General features: G+C 38.8%; 1 protein-coding gene across 2 annotated transcripts in view; it reads right to left on the bottom strand.

The window, feature by feature from the left end:
* TMEFF1 (transmembrane protein with EGF like and two follistatin like domains 1) overlaps positions 1 to 19503 on the bottom strand; it is an 86947-nt gene that overhangs the window by 14877 nt on the left and 52567 nt on the right. For both annotated transcript variants that reach the window (XM_045081633.1, XM_045081632.1), the window contains exons 6-7: positions 14605 to 14753; positions 12304 to 12369 (exon numbers count right to left, since the gene is read on the bottom strand). In XM_045081633.1, coding sequence (XP_044937568.1) covers positions 12304 to 12369; positions 14605 to 14753 — 215 coding nt within the window. The remainder of the gene's footprint in view (positions 1 to 12303; positions 12370 to 14604; positions 14754 to 19503) is intronic.

Here is a 19503-nt window from a genome sequence, read left to right as displayed (position 1 = left end):
TAAAATAAAAAAAAAAAAAAAAAAAGAAAAGAAAAGAAAGGGGAAGAAAATCAGGAAAGAAAGATAAAAGAAGCAGGAAAGATGGAAGCATGAGGACCCAGTCCTCAAAATTAATTTCATGCATTCATTCTCTCTTATCCCTCTCTTTCCCCCCAAACCCCCTGTCTCTGTCTCTCATGTACTTGCATAAGCACATATTCATCCATACACCCACACATTCTGCAATGGATTTTTAAACTTTTCCGGGGGGGGGGGGTATATTCATTAATACATTCATCCTCAGCTCTATGAACTCAAGAGTCCCCAACGTTTATAGGCCTGTCATTATGTAGGAAAGATCCCCAGGTTCCTATCGGTTTCTCACAGTTCTAACTTAAATTCTGTGCATTATTAGCTATGTGACCTTGAGTATACCACCCTAAGACTGAGATTTCATAACTATAAAGTCAGGATCGAAACAGAACCTGTACTTCCCGTAGTTTTGAGAGGATTACAGGGATACTGTAATACCTTATCAGGAATCCTGATAAGACCAAACTGATGTCATTTTAACCTCAAAATTTATGTATTTACATTGTACTAATTTAGGGCTATAAAGAAAACTAAACCAGAAGTCAAGAAATTCAACATGTAAATTCTCAATTTTAAGGTAGCTCTGCTCTTTGTGACCCCGGTCAAATCACCTTGTCGAAAGCAGCTGAGTAAGATCAGCATTGTCTGACATAATATAAGACATGCGTAATTTTTTATTTTCTAGTAGTCGTATTTTTTAAAAGTAAAAAGAAATATGTAAACTGATTTTAATCACATATTTAATCTAATACATCAAATAAGTATCATTTCAATATATAATCAATATAAAAAACTGTGATTTTTTTTTTACACACAATCTGGTGAGCTCTTAACACAGCACATCTCAATTCCAACTAGCCATGTTTCAAGTACTCAATATCTACCTTGTAAGACAACACAGTATAGATGATTATTCATTTATCATTTATTAATTACCTTCCATATTCCAGACACTGTGCTAGGTGCTGGGGACAGAAAAATATCCTATCCTCAAAGGGCTCATAAAGTCTCCTCCAGCTCCCAAACTATAATTCTGCCACAGCAGAAGAAATCATACCCTACTTCAGGGCGGCTATCATCCTAAGCACCCACCTCTCTACTACAATACTCATGGTATTGTCTTAGAACCGTTTGGGTTTTTAAACTCAGTGTGTACCATGAGACTGTGAGCTCCTTAAGAATCTAGACATTTTTATTATTCATTTCTGTATAACTCCTAACACTGAGAACATAGTACTTTTCTGGCTATGGTTTCAAATTAAAAGTGCTATTCTACATTTGCAATCAACCCATAAGTGACTTGAGGAATGCAACGGTCTCCCACAGCACTCATCATCCTGCAACTTCTCAGAACATGATATTTTCATGGTGTATTAGACCACAAAGTATATAATAGTGGGACTATAGAGACTGGGGTTATACACCAACCTATAATAATAAGATCTTATAGTCCGTATAATAATGGTACTGTATAGGTCTTTAGAGGCTGTGGTAATGTACTAATCGACCATAAGAAAGTCCTATAAACAGCAGGAGATTTCGAGAATGATGCAGAACTAAGGCTATCAGAGAATCCAGCTACATCACAGCAATAAGAGAAAGTTCACTAAATCCAAAACAGGGTTTTGAAAAATGAGTAAACAAAGTACAGCACCAGTAGCATTTACTGAATGAATTAATGACGGAATGTGGTATCAGGCTCTAGGCAAAGCAAAGCCAACTAAAAACATGGACATGTGTGAACGCAGATAGCTCAGTTGGTAAAAACATGGACAGGTCTAGTAGACTAAAGTCTGTGGTTGTCACAGAATTCAAATGAAGCATTCTGGGGGCACCTGGGTGGCTTAGTGGGTTAAGCCTCTGCCTTAGGCTCAGGTCATGATCTCAGGGTCCTGGGATGGAGCCCTGCATCAGGCTCTCTGCTCAGCAGGGAGCTTGCATGCCCCCACCCCACCTTGCCGATTGCTCTGCCTACTTGTGATCTCTCTCTCTCTGTCAAATAAATAAATAAAATCTTTAAAAAAAAAAAAAGGCTTTAAAAAAAATTAAGCATTCTGCTCAGTGCTGCCTCTAGTCATTCCATTATTCTTACATACTATTTTTGTGCACAACCATACGCTCAAATAAGCTACAGAAGATATAAAGAAAAAGTATGCACAGTCCCTGCCTCTAAGAAGCTTACAATCAATTCAGGGAATCAACATCCACACACAAAAAAACTGAAAAACACAACAGAAGAGTTCCCACAAGAGAGTCAACAATTAAATGTAAAAGAAGGGTTTATAATAGGGGGTGCTATGGGAAGTTCAAGCTTGAAGGAGAACTCATTGTAAGTGATATCACTCAGGGAAGAATTCACAGAAAGGGCAGGACTTAAGTTAGCTCTCAAAGCATATACAGATTTATTCAGATAGAAGAGTGGAAACCAAAAGGAAGCTAGTGGAACCAAAAGGAAGAAGAGTGAAAACCAAAAGGAATGCACACAGCATTCTCAATAAGAACAAGAAACAGGGGCGCCTGGGTGGCTCAGTGGGTTAAGCCTCTGCCTTCGGCTCAGGTCATGATCTCAGGGTCCTGGGATCGAGTCCCGCATCGGGCTCTCTGCTCAGCGGGGAGCCTGCTTCCCCCCCTCTCTCTGCCTGCCTCTCTGCCTACTTGTGATCTCTCTCTCTGTGTCAAATAAATAAATAAAATATTAAAAAAAAAAGAAAAAAGAACAAGAAACAGATGAGAAGAAGCAAGAAACAGCAAGAGCTGGATATTCAAACTGGTGTAGGTCAAAACTGGAAAAATGAGCTGAAGTCAGATTATGGAAAAACAGGAACTCCAGGTGAGAAATGTTTTCTTAAAGATTGATTAATTAATTGATTGATTTGAGTAAGAGTAGAAAAAGGAGAGAATCTCATGCAGACTCCCCACTAAGAATGGTGCCAGACACAGAGCTTGAACTCACAATCCTGAGATTATGACCTGACCTGAAGCCAAGAGTCATATGCTCAACCAACTAGTTCGCCCAAGTGTCACCTAAAATGTTTTCTTAATCATATGGATAAGGAAGACACTGAAGGCCTCCTAGCTGGACAATAACACAACAAAAGCCATGTTTTACATAGTTGAAAGTGGTTGCCAAGATCTGGTGGTTAGGGGGAATAGGGAGTAATAGCTAATGGGTGTGAGGTTTCTTTTGGGGTAATGAAAATGGCCTAAAATTTGATTCTGATATGATGCTTGTATAATCCTAAATATACTTAAAAATAAATTTAAATTGAGGGTGCTGGCTAACCCAGCCAGTAGAGCATGCAAATCTTGGTCTCAGGGCAATGAGTTCCAACCCATGTTTGGTGTAGAGATTACTTTTAAATTTTTTTTTTAAGATTTTACTTATTTATTGGACAGAGAGAGGGAGCAAGACAACAAAAGCTGGGGTAATGCCAGAGGAGCCAGGACCCTGAGATCATAACCTGAGCCAAAGGCAGATAGTTAACTGACTGAGCCACCCAGGTGCCTCTTTTTTAAAAAATTGAATTGCACACTTTAAACAGGTGAACTTGACAGTATGTAAATTGTGTCTCAAAAAGCTGTTAAAAAATTTAACTGGGTAACAGCATGCAAGATAAAGAGGAAGATCAGGGGACCAATTAGAAAGTTACTACATAATCCAAACTTATGGCAACGAAAAGCTAAGCTAGAGCTTAGCACTGGGAATAAATATTAGAGAAAAAATAAATACAGCTTGAAGATGTTTTGAAATGAGCTCTCCAAAACTAAAAGATAGAAGGGCTTTTTTTTTTTTTTTAAAGATTTTATTTATTTATTTGACAGAGAGAAATTACAAGTACACTGAGAGGCAGGCAGAGAGAGAGAGAAGGAAGCAGGCTCCCTGCTGAGCAGAGAGCCCGATGCGGGACTCGATCCCAGGACCCTGAGATCATGACCTGAGCCGAAGGCAGAGGCTTAACCCACTGAGCCACCCAGGCGCCCCGATAGAAGGGCTGTTGAGGGCCATCTGGTCTGATGAAGGAATCCCTTTAGCTACTACCCAGAAATCCTGTTTCTAATTTACCACTTTCAAAAGTGAAGAACTCAACACAATTTATTCCAATATTATCAAATGTTCCTTATGTTGAATGAAATCTCTCCTTATCTACAGATTTCCCTGTTATCTGTTTACCCCATAAATCCCACCCAACAGGGGCGCCTGGGTGGCTCAGTGGGTTAAGCCGCTGCCTTCAGCTCAGGTCATGATCTCAGGGTCCTGGGATCGAGTCCCGCATCGGGCTCTCTGCTCAGCAGGGAGCCTACTTCCCTCTCTCTCTGCCTGTCTCTCTGTCTACTTGTGATTTCTGTCAAATAAATAAATAAAATCTTTAAAAAAAAAAAAAATCCCACCCAATAATTTTTTTCTGAAGGTCAAACTTCCCAGTCCCATTCTTTAGATACTTTGCAATAACCATCTTTACAAACATTGCCCAGCACTAATCCCTTCAATGTACTTTAGGCATTTAGCAAACAAAACTATCCTTTGAAGATACTTTTAATACAGAATTATACAAAATGACTCTCCTCCAAGGAAAATATGCATGAATTCAAAGAAAAAATGGTCAATAAACACACGAAAGATACTCAACATCACTAATCATTAGGCAAATGCAAATCAAAACCATAACACAGTACTCCACACCCATGAGGATGACTACTATCCCAAAACAAAACAAAACAAAACATTTAAGTGTTGGCAAGCATGCAAAGAAATTAGAACTTCTGAGCACTGCTGATGAAAATGTATGATATAGCCGCTATGGAAAACAGTATGGTGGTCCCTCAAAAAATTAAAAATATAATTAATCATACGATCCAGCAATTCCATTTGTGGGGATATATGCAAAAGAACTGAAAGTAGAGTCTCAAAGAGATAGCTATATACTCATATTCACAGCAACATTCATAACGGCTAAAAGGTGGAAGCCAACACAAGTGTCCATCAATGAATGAATGGATAAACAAGATGCAGTACATACATACGATGCAACATTATTCAACCTCAAAAAAGACATTCTAACTTTCTTTTTTAAGATTTATTTATTTATTTATTTGTTCATTTATTTATTTATTTATTTATTTGAAGGAGGGAAGCACAAGTAGGGGAAACAGCAGGCAGAGCGAGAGGGAGAAGCAGGTTCCCTGCTGAGCGGAGAGCCTGACATGGGGCTCTGTCCCAGGATGCCGGGATGGTAACCTGAGCTGAAGGCAGACGCTTAACAACTGAGCCACCCAGGCCCCCCGGACATTCTGACTTATGCCACGATACAGATTAACCTCCAGGACATTATGTTCACTGAAATAAGCCAGACACGAAAAGACAAACACTATATGATTCCACTGGGAGGAGGTACTTAGAGTAGCCAAAATTATAGAAACAAAAAGAATGATAGTTACAGGGTTGAGAGGAAGGGTAAGTGGAAAGCTACTGTTCATTGGGTATAGCTCCCATTTTACAAGATCAAAGAGGTTTAGGAGCACCCTGAATGGCTCAGTCATATAAACAAGCATCTGACTCTTGCTTTGTGCTCAGGTCGTGATCTCGGGGTAATGGGATCGAGCTCCCTATGCAGCTCCACACTCAGCGGTGAGTCTGCTTACAGATTCTCTCTCTCCCTCTGCCTCTGCTCCTCCCTCCATGTGCATGTATTTTCTCTCTCTCAACTGAATGAATAAATCTTTAATTAAAAAAAAAAAAGATCAAAGAGCTCTAGAAATGAATGGTCATGGTTGCACAACATCATGAATGCATTTAATACTACTGAGCTATGCACTTAAAATGGTTTAAATGGCAAATTTTGTTATATACATCTCACCAAAACAAAAAAAAAAACTGAAAAAAAAAAAAAGACTCTAAAAATGAGCCTAATGACAGGAGGGTCAGTAGAAAAATGTAGTAAAGCGGAGTTCAAATTTAGACCTCTAGGGATGCCTGGGTGGCTCAGTGGATTAAACCTCTGCTTTCGGCTCAGGTCATGGTCTTAGGTCCTGGAATCCAGCCCTATATCCGCTCTCTGCTCAGCAGGGAGCCTGCTTTCCCCTCTGTCTCTCTGCCTGCCTCTCTGCCTACTTGTGATCTCTCTGTGTCAAATAAATAAATAAAATCTTTAAAAAAATTTTTAGACCTCTGACTAGCTAGAGTCATCCAAAAGTATTTACTAAGCACCTTTTATGTTCCAGGCAATACATACGAATATATGAAACTAGAGCTTAAGATTAAGCTCTAAATTAAGGCTAGAGAACAAAGGTTCACCAAGGTGACAGCCGAAAGTACACTAAAGTTCTGAAGGAAAGTAAGAGAAGAAAGCAAGCAAGAGGGCAGAAGAGAATTCTGGAATAGCTATGATACAAGAAGAAGAGCACCAGGGCTTAGAGTCAGAAAAGCCTGCATTCTAGTCCTTGCTCTGCTATTCTACATGAGCCACAAATTTGCAGTTTCAGCTTCTTCATCTGCAAAAGGAGGATAACATGGTTGTAACAAGGATCAAATACTAACACAAATACGTGAAAGCGGCTGACACACGGAAGGGCACACAGCAATAACCAATGAATTGATGAATAGCCATGAACCACATTAACCATGACCTAGATACAGGTAGACTCACCAATGGTGAGACCTTTCACCACAGCCCGGTACCAACAATGAAAACAGAAAACAAAAGTATCAACAGTCACCACAGTAACATCAAGTGATATATCCAGTGAAAGTGGAGATAGATATGTATGTGTATATATATATATATATACACATACATCTCCAAGTGAAAAATCCAGTGATATAGCATTTCATAATCAGAGTAATCCTAGGCAGTAGATATTAGCATCCCAGCTATATAGATATGATCACTGAGGCTCAGCAAAAGCAAGCCACACAGCCTTTAAGTGTAGCCCAAGTCCGATTCCATAGAGCAAACTCTGAACCATCCCACTATTATCTCACCACACTACCCTGGGAGATGTGTAGGAAATGGACAAAAGCAGAATGTCCAAGCACCTGCTCTCTGGACCACGTAAATTAGATTAACTTCAAAAAGGAAAAGGAAAAAGGCTTTAAGACATCAGGAAGCACAGTTTCAGAAACCATAGCAGTGATGTAGTCTCTCACAGCAAGAACTGGACACAGAATGGTCTTCTCCAAACAATGCCCTCAGGCAAGTAGTGACAGGCTCTGTGAACAGCTGCAAGTGCTCATCTCTGAACAATGTTTGTGTGTGTGAGATATAAAGAGAACACTCGGTCACCCAGTGGTTCCTTCCACCCACAGAGGCATTCAGAAACAAAACCTACCACCAGCGGCAGTGTTTTCAAATACAAAGGAGAGTATGGTTCTAAGCAATGATGTTATAAGAAAACCTTTGCAGATGGCCTATCTGCAAAGGCATGTCCCACTGGAGGGCTGTCCTGGTCCATCAATGCACAACCCAAATAAAGCATAAGGAGTTGCTATTAACAACCAAAACATGCACCTGCTAGGTCATTTGCTGAGGCCACAACAACCACATCAACACTGTACCAGGAACTCTCAGGCTCATTTCTACAGATCCCTACAGTTAAAATATTTAATATATTCTTTCTTGTTTCCCCTATACTACCCTGCACCCCAAGCCTTGTCACGAACATATCCCTCCATACATCGTTCCCTAACCCCAGTCTCCTCAGACCCCATCAAAGGTATAAAGGCAGGTACAAAAGCCTACCTACCAAAAGCTCCCAACTCATTCCTAAAACCCCCTATTTTCCATACAAACCCTAACTTCTCCTTTCCTAGCCTTTCCACACGGCCCCGTGAAACACATTTTCTGATGTGAATAAACTCATCCACCTCCTCAACCATCCCCTTAGGAAGTACTCCTTTCATTTCCCTGATAGACCAAGATCACATTACTTCCTACATCCCTTTTCCTTCCACTTTCCCCTGTCACCTCCAGATCATACTCCACTCTCCTCTCCCAATGACCTTCATCCCTTAGGGGTCTGCACCATCCACCCAGGTGGCCTTCTAAAAGTCCTCCCCATGACTCCCCACAGCACACACTCTCAGATCTCCCACAAGATTTTAGCAACTGGCTCAGTTTTACCATTCAACGAGGGAACTTTATCAAGACCATTTTAAAAAGGGCACATCAAAAGAGCTGTATTAAAGATGTGCAAATGGGAGTCCCCAAGAAATGGGAAAAATAATACCAATACCTCAGTTTCTCTGGCATCCCTGGTCAGCAGGAGGACAGAGACTATTGAGAAGATGAGGCCAAATATGGGATGGGGGCTGGGGGTGAAGTGAACCTCAGGAATGAAGCAAGAGAGTCTTGGAAGTAAAAAAGGTGTTACGGTTAGATGTTAGGCTGTAGGAAAATATCCTTTGGATAAAAGTGGTCATGTCGAAATGTCACATGCAACAAAGGAGCTTCCTGGGCAGATGGGAATGTTAGAGACTCCAATAAAATTCATTTTTCAAAACTGATACCTTAACATTCATGTAGCTCCCTGAATGGAAATTAGACCTCCATAAAAAACAAAAACAAAAACAAAAACAAACCTGTAAAATAAGAATAATAAAAATCAAGTGGGTAGTGATATATAGACAAAATAAGAATGACAAAATGCTGGAAACTGCTGAAGGTATGTATTGTGTAACTTAGGGTTTATTATACTATTCTGTTTATATACGCGTGAAATTTTCTACAATCAAGTTTTTAAAATGTCACATACCCATCTCCCACATCCCTCATGTTCAACCATCATACCCTGCGTGGCTTCAACAACTACAACACTGCTTCCAACACTGCAATTTCAGTATTTATCAGAGATTTCCCAATAGCCCAAAAAAGCACCAATTCAGCCACCATGCTGGACAGTCAAATGTTCCATTTCATGAGCGCTATTCTCCAAGAGCTCAACTTTAAAAATCTTCCATACTAAGCACTTTCTTCCAATTTGTCCAGCTTTGTGTTGGTGCTGTGTTGCTGCTTTTCACTTTGCAGCCTCCATCCCTAGATGCCTGCCTGCCTACCTAGTCTTGGTTGTGTACTGGGGACACAAAAATGTACTAAAGGCCTCCTACAAATGATTGTGAGGACAAAAAATAGAAGCAAATGGGGGGGGGGATACAAAATAGTTACATTTTGACCTCTACTACCCACTACTGCAACATTTCTCAACTCTTTCACAATTTGGATTTCATATTTATAACTCTAGAGAAACTCCTTCTTCTGCGATAACCAATGATTCCCTTGTCTTCAGATTCAATGCTTGTCCTCTGATACCTTTATGTGACCCCTCCGTATTGGCTTCTGTGCCACTGCAGCATTCTAGGTATTCCCTGGAACCTGTTTCTGCTTCATCCTAAGCCTCCTCTCCTTTGTAGTAACTGTACCGTCTAACAGAACTTTCTACCACTCTTGATATGTTCTATGTCTGTGTTTCCCAATACAGTATCCACTGGCCACATGTGGCTATTTAAATTTAAATTAATTGAAATGAAATTAAAGATTTGGTTTATCAGTCATCCTAGCCCTATCTCAAGAGTACAAGAGTCTAAACAATGAAGCTCTATTATCTTACTCATCCTCAGGACTTCACTTATCTATCACCTCAATCTCCGAAGATTGCAAATTTATGCTAAATGAAGCCATGCGGAGAGTTCCACAAGCAACTCAAACTCCAAAATTACTCACCTCCACATCAACTTCTCCCTTACCTTACCTCAAACACATTTCCCCTCCCAACATCCTTAGTTTTATAAATAGAAACCATCATCCAAGTCATCTAAACTCTCTATCCCTCTAATCTAAGCCAAAGTCTATTCCCTTTGAATCTATCTAACAGATCTCCCGTCTTCAGTGCAATATATATAATAATAAGCACCATCTTACTGACAGGCACTGTTCATTCAACTGGTTAACTTTGCAGCCTTATCTTTTTCAAAACTATTAGTGATTCTCCACTGCCTACAAATAAAGTTTAAATTTCCTAGGACAACATAGCTTTTAAGACACCTCTTCCGTTAGTTCTTCAGATCCTCACAATTTGCCACCAAATAGTAATCTCCTTTTCTGAACTCCCATTGCACTTTTAACCACATTTATAACAATAACAAATTTTTACTTTGTTAGAGGGTTATATTCATTTCTTACTAAACCAAAGGCTTCTTTTTTTTTTTTTTAAGATTTATTTATTTATCAGAGAGAGAGAGAGGGAGAGAGCGAGCACAGGCAGACAGAATGGCAGGCAGAGGCAGAGGGAGAAGCAGGCTCCCTGCTGAGCAAGGAGCCCGATGTGGGACTCGATCCCAGGACGCTGGGATCATGACCTGAGCCGAAGGCAGCTGCTTAACCAACTGAGCCACCCCGGCGTCCCTAAACGAAAGGGTTCTTAAAGATGGATGTCATGTATTTGGTATCTTTCTACCCACTAACAGGGTCTGATGAAATGACGACTATAAAGTAGGCACATAATAAATTAGATCTAATTTCATTTGAGTTACAGGTCAATTCTTATGTATAAAGAATTTTCAGTATCTCAAAAGTGGCCTAGGCACTAAATTACCGCTGTAGTTTTATCAAAGGCAGACAAGTATTTAGGGCATATACAATTCCCCAAATTACCTTAAATATGAGTTTCTACCTACTGAAAAATAGCCTTCATATTCTGGTCATGTACTAACAGTATAGAGAATAAAACTACAGCTGATGTATTATGTCTCCTATGGGAATACAGGAGATTTTCTATTTTAAAAACAGCACTTGTATCAACATAGGAAACTGATACTTCAGGAGCTCATGGGATATAAATGATTCAGGTGTGATAGGATTCCAGTGAAGAAAATAACAAATTGTTCAATGATAATAAGTTATTATTTTTTAAGCACTTAAGAGTATGTCCAATACTGTTTCTAAGCATTTGACAGGTATTATTTAATTTTTTAAAGATTAATTATTTATTTGAGAGAGAGAAAGGGAGTAAGCATGCAAGGAGGGACAGGGGCAGAGGGAGAGTGAGAGAATCTTCAAGCAGACTCCCCACTGAGCACAGGACCCAACTTGGTGCTTGATCTCACCACCCATAAGATCATGACCTGAGGCTAAACCAAGAGTCGGACATTTAACTGACTGAGCTCCTAGGAGCCCCTATATTATTTAATTTTTATAAAACTATGAGATAGGTACTATTATTATTCTCATTTTACATTTTTTTCGAAATTAGGCATAAAAGGTAGATCACACACCTAAAAACAATTCTCCACTAGTATAACCTAACAAATGGGTAGAAGATGCATGTGTGAAAGAGCAATTATATTTAAGTCTCAAACTAGGAGTCCCATGATCTAGACCTGCTTCAGTTCACTAGAGAGAGCCTCATAAAGCCTCAATGTTCCCCTTGGTCCTTAGGCCTCAGAGTAGTTTAAGAATCATATTAAATCAAAGAGCACTGGAGTTAATGTCAAGATACCTGGAATCCAATCCCTGCTGCTCTGACTTTTACTACATATAAGACTCTGTACCAATAAATCCTACAGTTTCTTTGAGTTTCCTCCATTCATTTGACAAGTATGGAGCACCTAAGTATGTGCCAAACATTCTACCAAGAGTTAGGAATACAAAAGTCAATATGACAGATGCAGACACAGTCTCCCGTCCTCACAAAACTCAGAGCCTAAAGGGGGATACAGATGAGTAAAAAAGACAATTATAATTAAAGTAGGTTAAGTGTTTGCATAGGAGAGTATATAGAGACACACCTAATCTAGACTTAGGGTCAAGGATTACTTCCCAAAGGGAAATGACTAAGGGAAAAGCTAAGACTGAAAGGATGAATATTAGTTAGAGAAAAGTTCCAGGCAGAGGGAATAAGGATCAAAGACCTGTGCACAGAGGGCAAGCATTAATAGTATATTCTAAAGAAGTAAAGAGGATTTAAAAAGCAAAGATGAGGGATCTTTCAGTGTAATATCTTACAACTACATGTGAATCTGCAGTATCTCAATCAAAATTTTAATTAAAGTATATATGAGAGAACTCTGTAAATTGAGAATAAGCAGCTTAGCTTTTTAATATTATTAATAATATATTCCATAATGTATTGCTAGAGAGAGCAAAGCTGGAATGATCATTATAATGGAAATAGAGCTACGAAGGACAGCTCATGACCGTATTTCAATAGTTGGCTGAAATCTGGAAAATCACGATTCAGTACCTTTCACATCTGGTCGATATGGTAGTCCATCATCTTTTTTTCCCAACAAACTAGTGTCATCTGTGTCTATAAAAGAAAAGTTTTCAGATTAAGACACACGGGATGTTTAAGTCATACCATGAAGCTCCCAAATATTCCAAATGCTCCAGTCCTTCCCAACTCTGTCCACTTATCTTGCTCACATTTCCCAGCATTCTCTTCATCTGTTGTGCCATTTCTATCTCAGGCCTCAAGGCACCCCAAATATATACACGTTCTGCAAGATGAACAACCTAACTTCATTTAGATTTCAGCTCAAATGTCATCTCCTTAAAAAGTCTTCCCTGTGCAAGCTAAAATAACACAGACCCTAAAGGCAAAGGATTAGCCCTCTCTCCAAGGGACAATAATCTCAAGATGTATCTCTCCTACCACTGTTTCTCTGGAAACATATCAGATTAAAATAAAGGTGGAATCTCAGCTTTGTTATCAGACAAAACTTAGATAGAAATGACCCCAGACTGTTGAACTGTATTTGGACTGGGAACACTGTACCTGAACCAAAAATGCATGTTGGGGGCACGTGGGTGGCTCAGTGGGTTAAAGCATCTGCCTTCGGCTTGGGTCATGATCCCGAGGTTTCGGGATAAAGCCCCGCACTGGACTCTCTGCTCAGTAGGGAGTCTGCTTCCCTTCCTCTCTCTCTCTCTGTCTACCTCTCTGCCTACTTGTGTTCTCTGTCAAATAAATAAAATCTTAAAAAAAAAAAAATGTCAAAAATGCATGTTGGAAGCACAAGCTGCCGCGTCCCACTACATAGTGAGAAAGGAAAGGGAAGGTGTGATTAGGTATGAACGGAAGTATTACCAAAAGGACCAAGATAAAAGTTAAGGACCAGGGGCGCCTGGGTGGCTCAGTGGATTAAGCCTCGGCCTTTGGCTCAGGTCATGATCTCAGGGTCCTGGAATTGAGTCCCACATCGGGCTCTCTGCTCAGCTGGGGGGCCTGCTTTCCTCTCTGCCTGCCTCTCTTCCTACTTGTGATCTGTCTGTCAAATAAGTAAATAAAATCTCTTAAAAAAAAAAAAAGCTAAGGACCAACTACTCCAAAGGATTCTAAATAGGCATCAATTTCAATTAGTAAAATTCTCAAGGTTGACCTACTTGAAGTTTGAATTTGCAAGTAGAACCATTCAATCATGAACCAGTTCTTCATAAAAGGCATTATTTCTCTAAGCTACTATTTCAACTTGGGCTCTAAATGCCACTCTATGAAAGAAAAACAAACTATGCACTTTAAGAGCAAGGCTAGGTAGAGTGTCTACCTACAAGGGGTCTCTATCAGCAAATGGTGTGTTCTCCCACCCTATCTGATCTGCACCTGGAAATCCTCTGAGGAGCTTCTTGAGCATTCTCTAGTAGCTTAAAGCAGAGATACTGCAATCCCTAGTGTTGTATTTCACAAATAATTTCTTACCAGTAAAAAGTACTAAACTCTGGCTTACAACATTTTCCCCTCAGCTTAGATAAAAACATATCCCCTTAATAAGTCCAAAAAAGGCAGGAGGGTTGGGGCTTGTAAGCAGGAAAGACCTGCGAGTCTATGACAATGTGTCAGCTCTTGTATGTTTTAAGTTACTAGGAAAGAACACATTATCCTAGCCCATATGTGTATTACTAAGGAACTTGAGAAGTTCTGCCTTTAGTGACTAGATATTTCTAGTTGAAATGGAAAACAAACAAATTCTTAGCTGGCATCGTGGCTCTAAACTATGACAAAAAGCAAGAAAAGAATTTTCTTGGTAAGAAAGAATTTTAAACTAAAAGTAATAAGTTTTCCTTACATTCTATAACCTCACACCAAAATCTCTAACAGTACAAAATATGTAGGGGCAAAAACTACTGAGAGAACATGAAAACAAAGTGAACTTTTATGCTCTAGGAAAAAAATATGAATATATGGTAATGCTTGTAGTTTTACTATAATTAAAATAAGTTGACTATTAAACAGCTATAATCATTACTATAAATTTGAGACAACCTTTAAGAACTATAAATGTATCTACAAGTCTATGTTAGGAAGGGCTTAGTAACTACTTGATCAACAGAAAAGCATCATTTGAGTCTTAAGAAGATGAAAATAAATGAAAAAAAATCTGAATTAGTAACAACAAAGAAATCTAAAATACAAAGTAATAGAAGAAACAAATAGAACATCAAAGACTTCTCATTTTACAAATATGGAACACTACTTAAATGACAAATAAGATTTCAGACACAGAATATTAAAGACAGGTCTCTGGATGAGTAGAATGGATTTTACCTGTGCAATGACCGAGATGCCTTATATCAATTTGTTCTTGCTTTATACAAGATGCTTCTCGAACAAAACAAGGATTGTTGTAGGAACTCCCATCAGAAGCACACACAGGATTAAAACTGTAGCCACTGCAATCTATATTACACACACACCTGTTGGAAAAGACAAAAATTACTTATATTTACAACAAAAGTATTTCACAGTGCTGTATTTCTCATTTTCTTCTTTTCTGCTTGCTGTTAACAGAAGTCAATATATTGTTTTAAGTCACTGATAAAAAAAATTAAGCGAAGTGAACGTTCAGCTAACAATTTCTATCAGGTGATAATTTAGAGATAATTTCATCTGGATATTATTAATTCAGTGGTTTCCCCAGAATTTTCATATCTAGATACAATAATCAAGGGATGTCAAATGTCCACAATGTTAATTAAAAAGCAACATGCCGTAGTGGAAAGGGCACAGAACCAAGTCAAAAGTCATGAATCTAAATCTCAGCCCAACTAATTACTAGATTTGGGTCCAGATTCTTCCCCTAAGTCTTAGTTTGATCTGTAAAATAGAGGTTATAATAATATACCAACCTCACCAAATAACTAGAAAGACTAAAAAACATAATTTTATATGAAACATGTAAAATCAAAGCCCTCCAAAGTTTTTCTGGCTGCACATCTACCTGTATTGCTGAGTGTCCCCTCAACACTGACACTGCACAAGAGATCCCAGGCATGATCACTCCTCCCAAGAACAAAAAAATCTAAATCAGAGTATAAAAATAAGAAAAAAACCAGGAGCACCTGGGTGGCTCAGTCAGTTAAGCCTCTGCCTTCAGCTCAGATCATGGTCTCAGGGTCCTGGGATCAAGTTCCACATCAGGCTCCCTGCCCAGCAGGGAGCTTACTTCTCCCTCTGCCTCTGCCTGCTTCCCCCCACCTCCCTCTGCTTGTACTCTCTCTCTGACAAATAAATGAATAAAATCTTTTAAAAGATAAATAAATAAAAATGAAATTTAAAAAATTTAGACTCTCCTGCTTCCAGCAACACTGTAGACTCAGAGATTGTGCTAAGCTTCCCACTGAAAACAACAAAAATTACAGGAAAAGTATTTTAAAATATTCTCTCAAATGCATTCATAAGTTGACAAGAAATCAAGGAATATTCAGAATAAAAGTTATATGAAGATAGGAACACAGAAAGGTCAACTGAGCTGGCTAAAGCTGATTTTTACCTTGAAAAGTGTTTACCAAATTGGGTAAATTCAATTATCAACTTTTGTAGCCTTCCAGGCCTCTGGGAATAGAAGACAAACAATGCTGACCTACCTAAGATGGGGAGTTTGAAGACCCTGGGAAAGCTGGAACCTCAAAAAGCTACAACTCTCAACATGAGGGGAAACTAGAAATGAGTTTCCATATTCCACAGGGACTATTTAAAGTGGGAAAGAAAATGCTGTGTTGAGCCATGGCACTGAAGAGAGGGAAGAAAGACATCTCCCCTGAGAATTGAAAGCCATAAGCCAGCCCTCACATGGGTAATTACAACTTAAAATACTACTTGGGTGTTCTGAAAAACCTCAAGCCCAGAGTTTATTTTAAGAGCCAAGGACTGGAAAGGCCCCTAGGCAGCTGACAGAAGCAAATGCAATCTCCTTTGGAGAAACCAACTTTATTATCCTCGACCTCAAACATTTTCCAAGATACACTTGTGAGAAAAAAATAAGTAGATCATACTCACTCAGTCATGTATCTACAACAAATAAGCAAACAAAACAACATGAGTAGAACAAAATGATCTGAAAATGAACCAAGCAGGGGTACCCGGCTGGATAAGCCAGTGAAGCATGCGTCTCTCAAGGGTAGAAGTAACTTTAAAAAAAAAAAGAAAAGAAAGGAAGGAAGGAAGAAAATGAACCAAACAGAATTTCGAATAGGTAAGAATGTATTATTAGAAAAAAAAAAAACTTAGGGCACCTGGGTGGCTCAGTCAATTGAGCATCTTATTCTTCATTTAGACTCAGGTCATGATCTCTGGGTTGTGAGATAGAGCCCTGCACTGGGCTCTGCACTGGGCGGGAAGCCTGCTTGGGATTTCCTCTCCTTCTCACACTCTGCCCCTCCCGCTCCATGGCTTGTACACTCTCTCTCTTTCCCTCAAAAAATAAAAAATAAAAGGAAATTTAAAAACGCAATAGACAGACTTAACAGCAAATTAGATAAACAAAAGGTGAGTTAGGGAACTGGAAGACAAGTCAAAGGAAATTAACTCAAACCACAGCAGAGAGTATAGAGGTGGTACACAGGGAAAAAAAGATGAAGAGACATGGAAGACAGAAGTGACAGAATTTGGAAAACTTGGACTGGACCTCAAGAAGGAGTAAAAGGAATGAGGCAAGGGCAATATTCTCAGCAATTCTTTGTCAAACTTTCGAAAACTAAAAAAAGATACCAATCTAAATATTCAAGAAGCCTGATACATTCCAAACAGGATTATTAAAAAGAAATCTAGACAAAGAAATATCACAGTGGAATTTTATAGCAATAACAAAAAAGAATATTTTAAAAGCAGCCAGAAAGAAGAGAAAGGTTACTTTTAAAAGAGGTAAGAATAAGAGGGACAAGTGTCTTCAAAAGCAATACTGAAGCCAAATTATTTATAGTCAGACAGTGAAATAATGCCCACAATGTGCTGAGATAAAATAGAATTCTATATAAAGACAAATATCTTTCATGAATGAGGGTAAAATAAAAGTAATTTGGAAGAAGTAATAACTTAAGAATTTGTCATGCAATGGCTAACAGTAAAGTTAATCATAAAGGCAGTTGAACAATGATCTCATAAAGAAGATCTGAAATGCAAATAAAGAACAAAAGCATAAATACATAGGTAATATTAACAAAGCTAGCCTTGCAGGGGCCCAACAATTTCACTGGTAGGTAAGGTCCCTTAAAATCTCATATACATGTGCACCAGGAAATGTAAATAAGAACATTCAAAGCAGCATTACTCATGAGAACAAAAGACTGGAAACAATCCAAATGTCCATCAACAGTAAAATGCACTGTAAAAGTCCAAAAATTAAATTCAATAAGCAGTGAAACTGAATGAACCATGTGCATTCACATGAATGAATCCCAAAAAGGTAATTGCTAAGCAAAAGAAGGTACATAGAGAGATGATTCCATTTTATACAAAACTCAAAATCAATTAAGAGATTTATCATATGGGGCGCCTGGGTGGCTCAGTGGTTTGGCCTGCTGCCTTCGGCTTGGGTCATGATCTCAGGGTCCTGGGATCGAGCCCCGCATCGGGCTCTCTGCTCCGCAGGAAGCCTGCTTCCTCCTCTCTCTCTCTCTCTCTCTGCCTGCCTCTCTGCCTACTTGTGGTCTCTGTCTGTCAAATAAATAAATAAAATCTTTAAAAAAAAAAAAAAAGAGATTTATCATATGTGGTAAAACCATTTTAAAAGCAAAGAGAATGCAGGATACTAGGTAGGTAGAGGAAAGATGCAGTCAGGGAGAACATCAAAGGGCAGCTCTGAAGTACTGATAATATTCTATTTCTGATTTGGGAGATAGGATTCACAAAACTTTGTTTCTTTTTTGTGCATCAAACCAAGTGTGTAAGTTTTCATGCATTTTTAAATATATATTCTATTTCACAATTTAAAAATTTAGGCACCAGAAAAAAAATTAACAATTCGTATTTACTAAAGTCAGAAATGGCTTTTACATTTCAGCAGGCGTGTGGGGATTGAGAATGTGACAGAGACCACATTTGGTCTGCAAAGTGTAAAATATTTATCATCTGGACCTTTCAAGAAAATCCTTGCTGACCCCAGCTTGACGGGATATAAGGGACCAAAGTTGGAATGGCAATAAAAGAGAAAAAGTGGCTAATGAAAGATTACAGAGCTGTTTCAAGAATAAGAAAAGGCCCAGCAACAAAGGCAAGATACCATACCAATCCAATGAGAAGAAACAAGTGATTCAGCAGTGGGCACTGAGCACAACTGTGACCGACTGTAGGAGAAACTTAGCATTCCTCGGCGAGATGGCACCACTGCAGGTCAGACTAAGAACTCGGAGAACAAACCATGGCTACTGTTCTCAATGGCACACGAGGAAAGAAAATAAAATTACTATGCCAAGGAAGTCCAGCTCAGTGAAACCATGAGCAGAGGAGGAAAATATTAGACTCCAGAGGCTGCTGATGCTACTGATTACAGCGATTACAGCTGTTTGCACACTGACAGCAATGCGGAGGGCAGGATGCCCAAAGCATAGGCGTGTGCACTAGGGTGGAAAGAAATCACTTCAGTAAATGTGCCAAATTCAAAACATGTAACAACCATTTACTCTGCACCCACTGTGTGAAAATACTTACCTTTGCCTTACTTAATCCTGACAACAGATAATTATAAAAAGGGAAGATGAATATGAACAAAGGTAAAAAGCCCAAGATCACAAGACAAAAACACTTCAAGTTTTTTCTCAAGTCTTAAAAAAAAAGGACTTAAAATGATATCCCTAGGAGTCAATTAAAGAAGTTAGAAAAAAAAATAATGAAATATGTCCAGTGAAAACAAAAAAGAATGGAAAAAACAGAAGAATGGATACAGATACATGGGGATATAGATATGGATATGTAGCTAGATCTCAGCAGAAATAGGAAACAAAGTTACAAAGAAAGGATCCATAAAGCCAAATCTGGCCCTTTGAAAAGACTTCCATATCTACAAAGGAGGGTAATCCAGAAAGAGAGAAAAACCCATTAGGAATGAAAAAGACTACATCCGGTGGGGATTATGGTTTAACAGGTGATGAAGGATTATTATAAGACACTTTAAGACAGCAAGTTTGAAAACTTAGGTAAAATGAGTAACTTTTTAAAAATATTAACTAT

Source organism: Mustela putorius, unplaced genomic scaffold, assembly GCF_011764305.1.
Source record: "Mustela putorius furo isolate JIRA1106 unplaced genomic scaffold, ASM1176430v1.1 tig00000580_pilon_pilon_pilon, whole genome shotgun sequence".
In the NCBI taxonomy this organism is placed as follows: Eukaryota; Metazoa; Chordata; class Mammalia; order Carnivora; family Mustelidae; genus Mustela; species Mustela putorius.
This window is presented reverse-complemented; position numbering and strand designations above follow the sequence as displayed.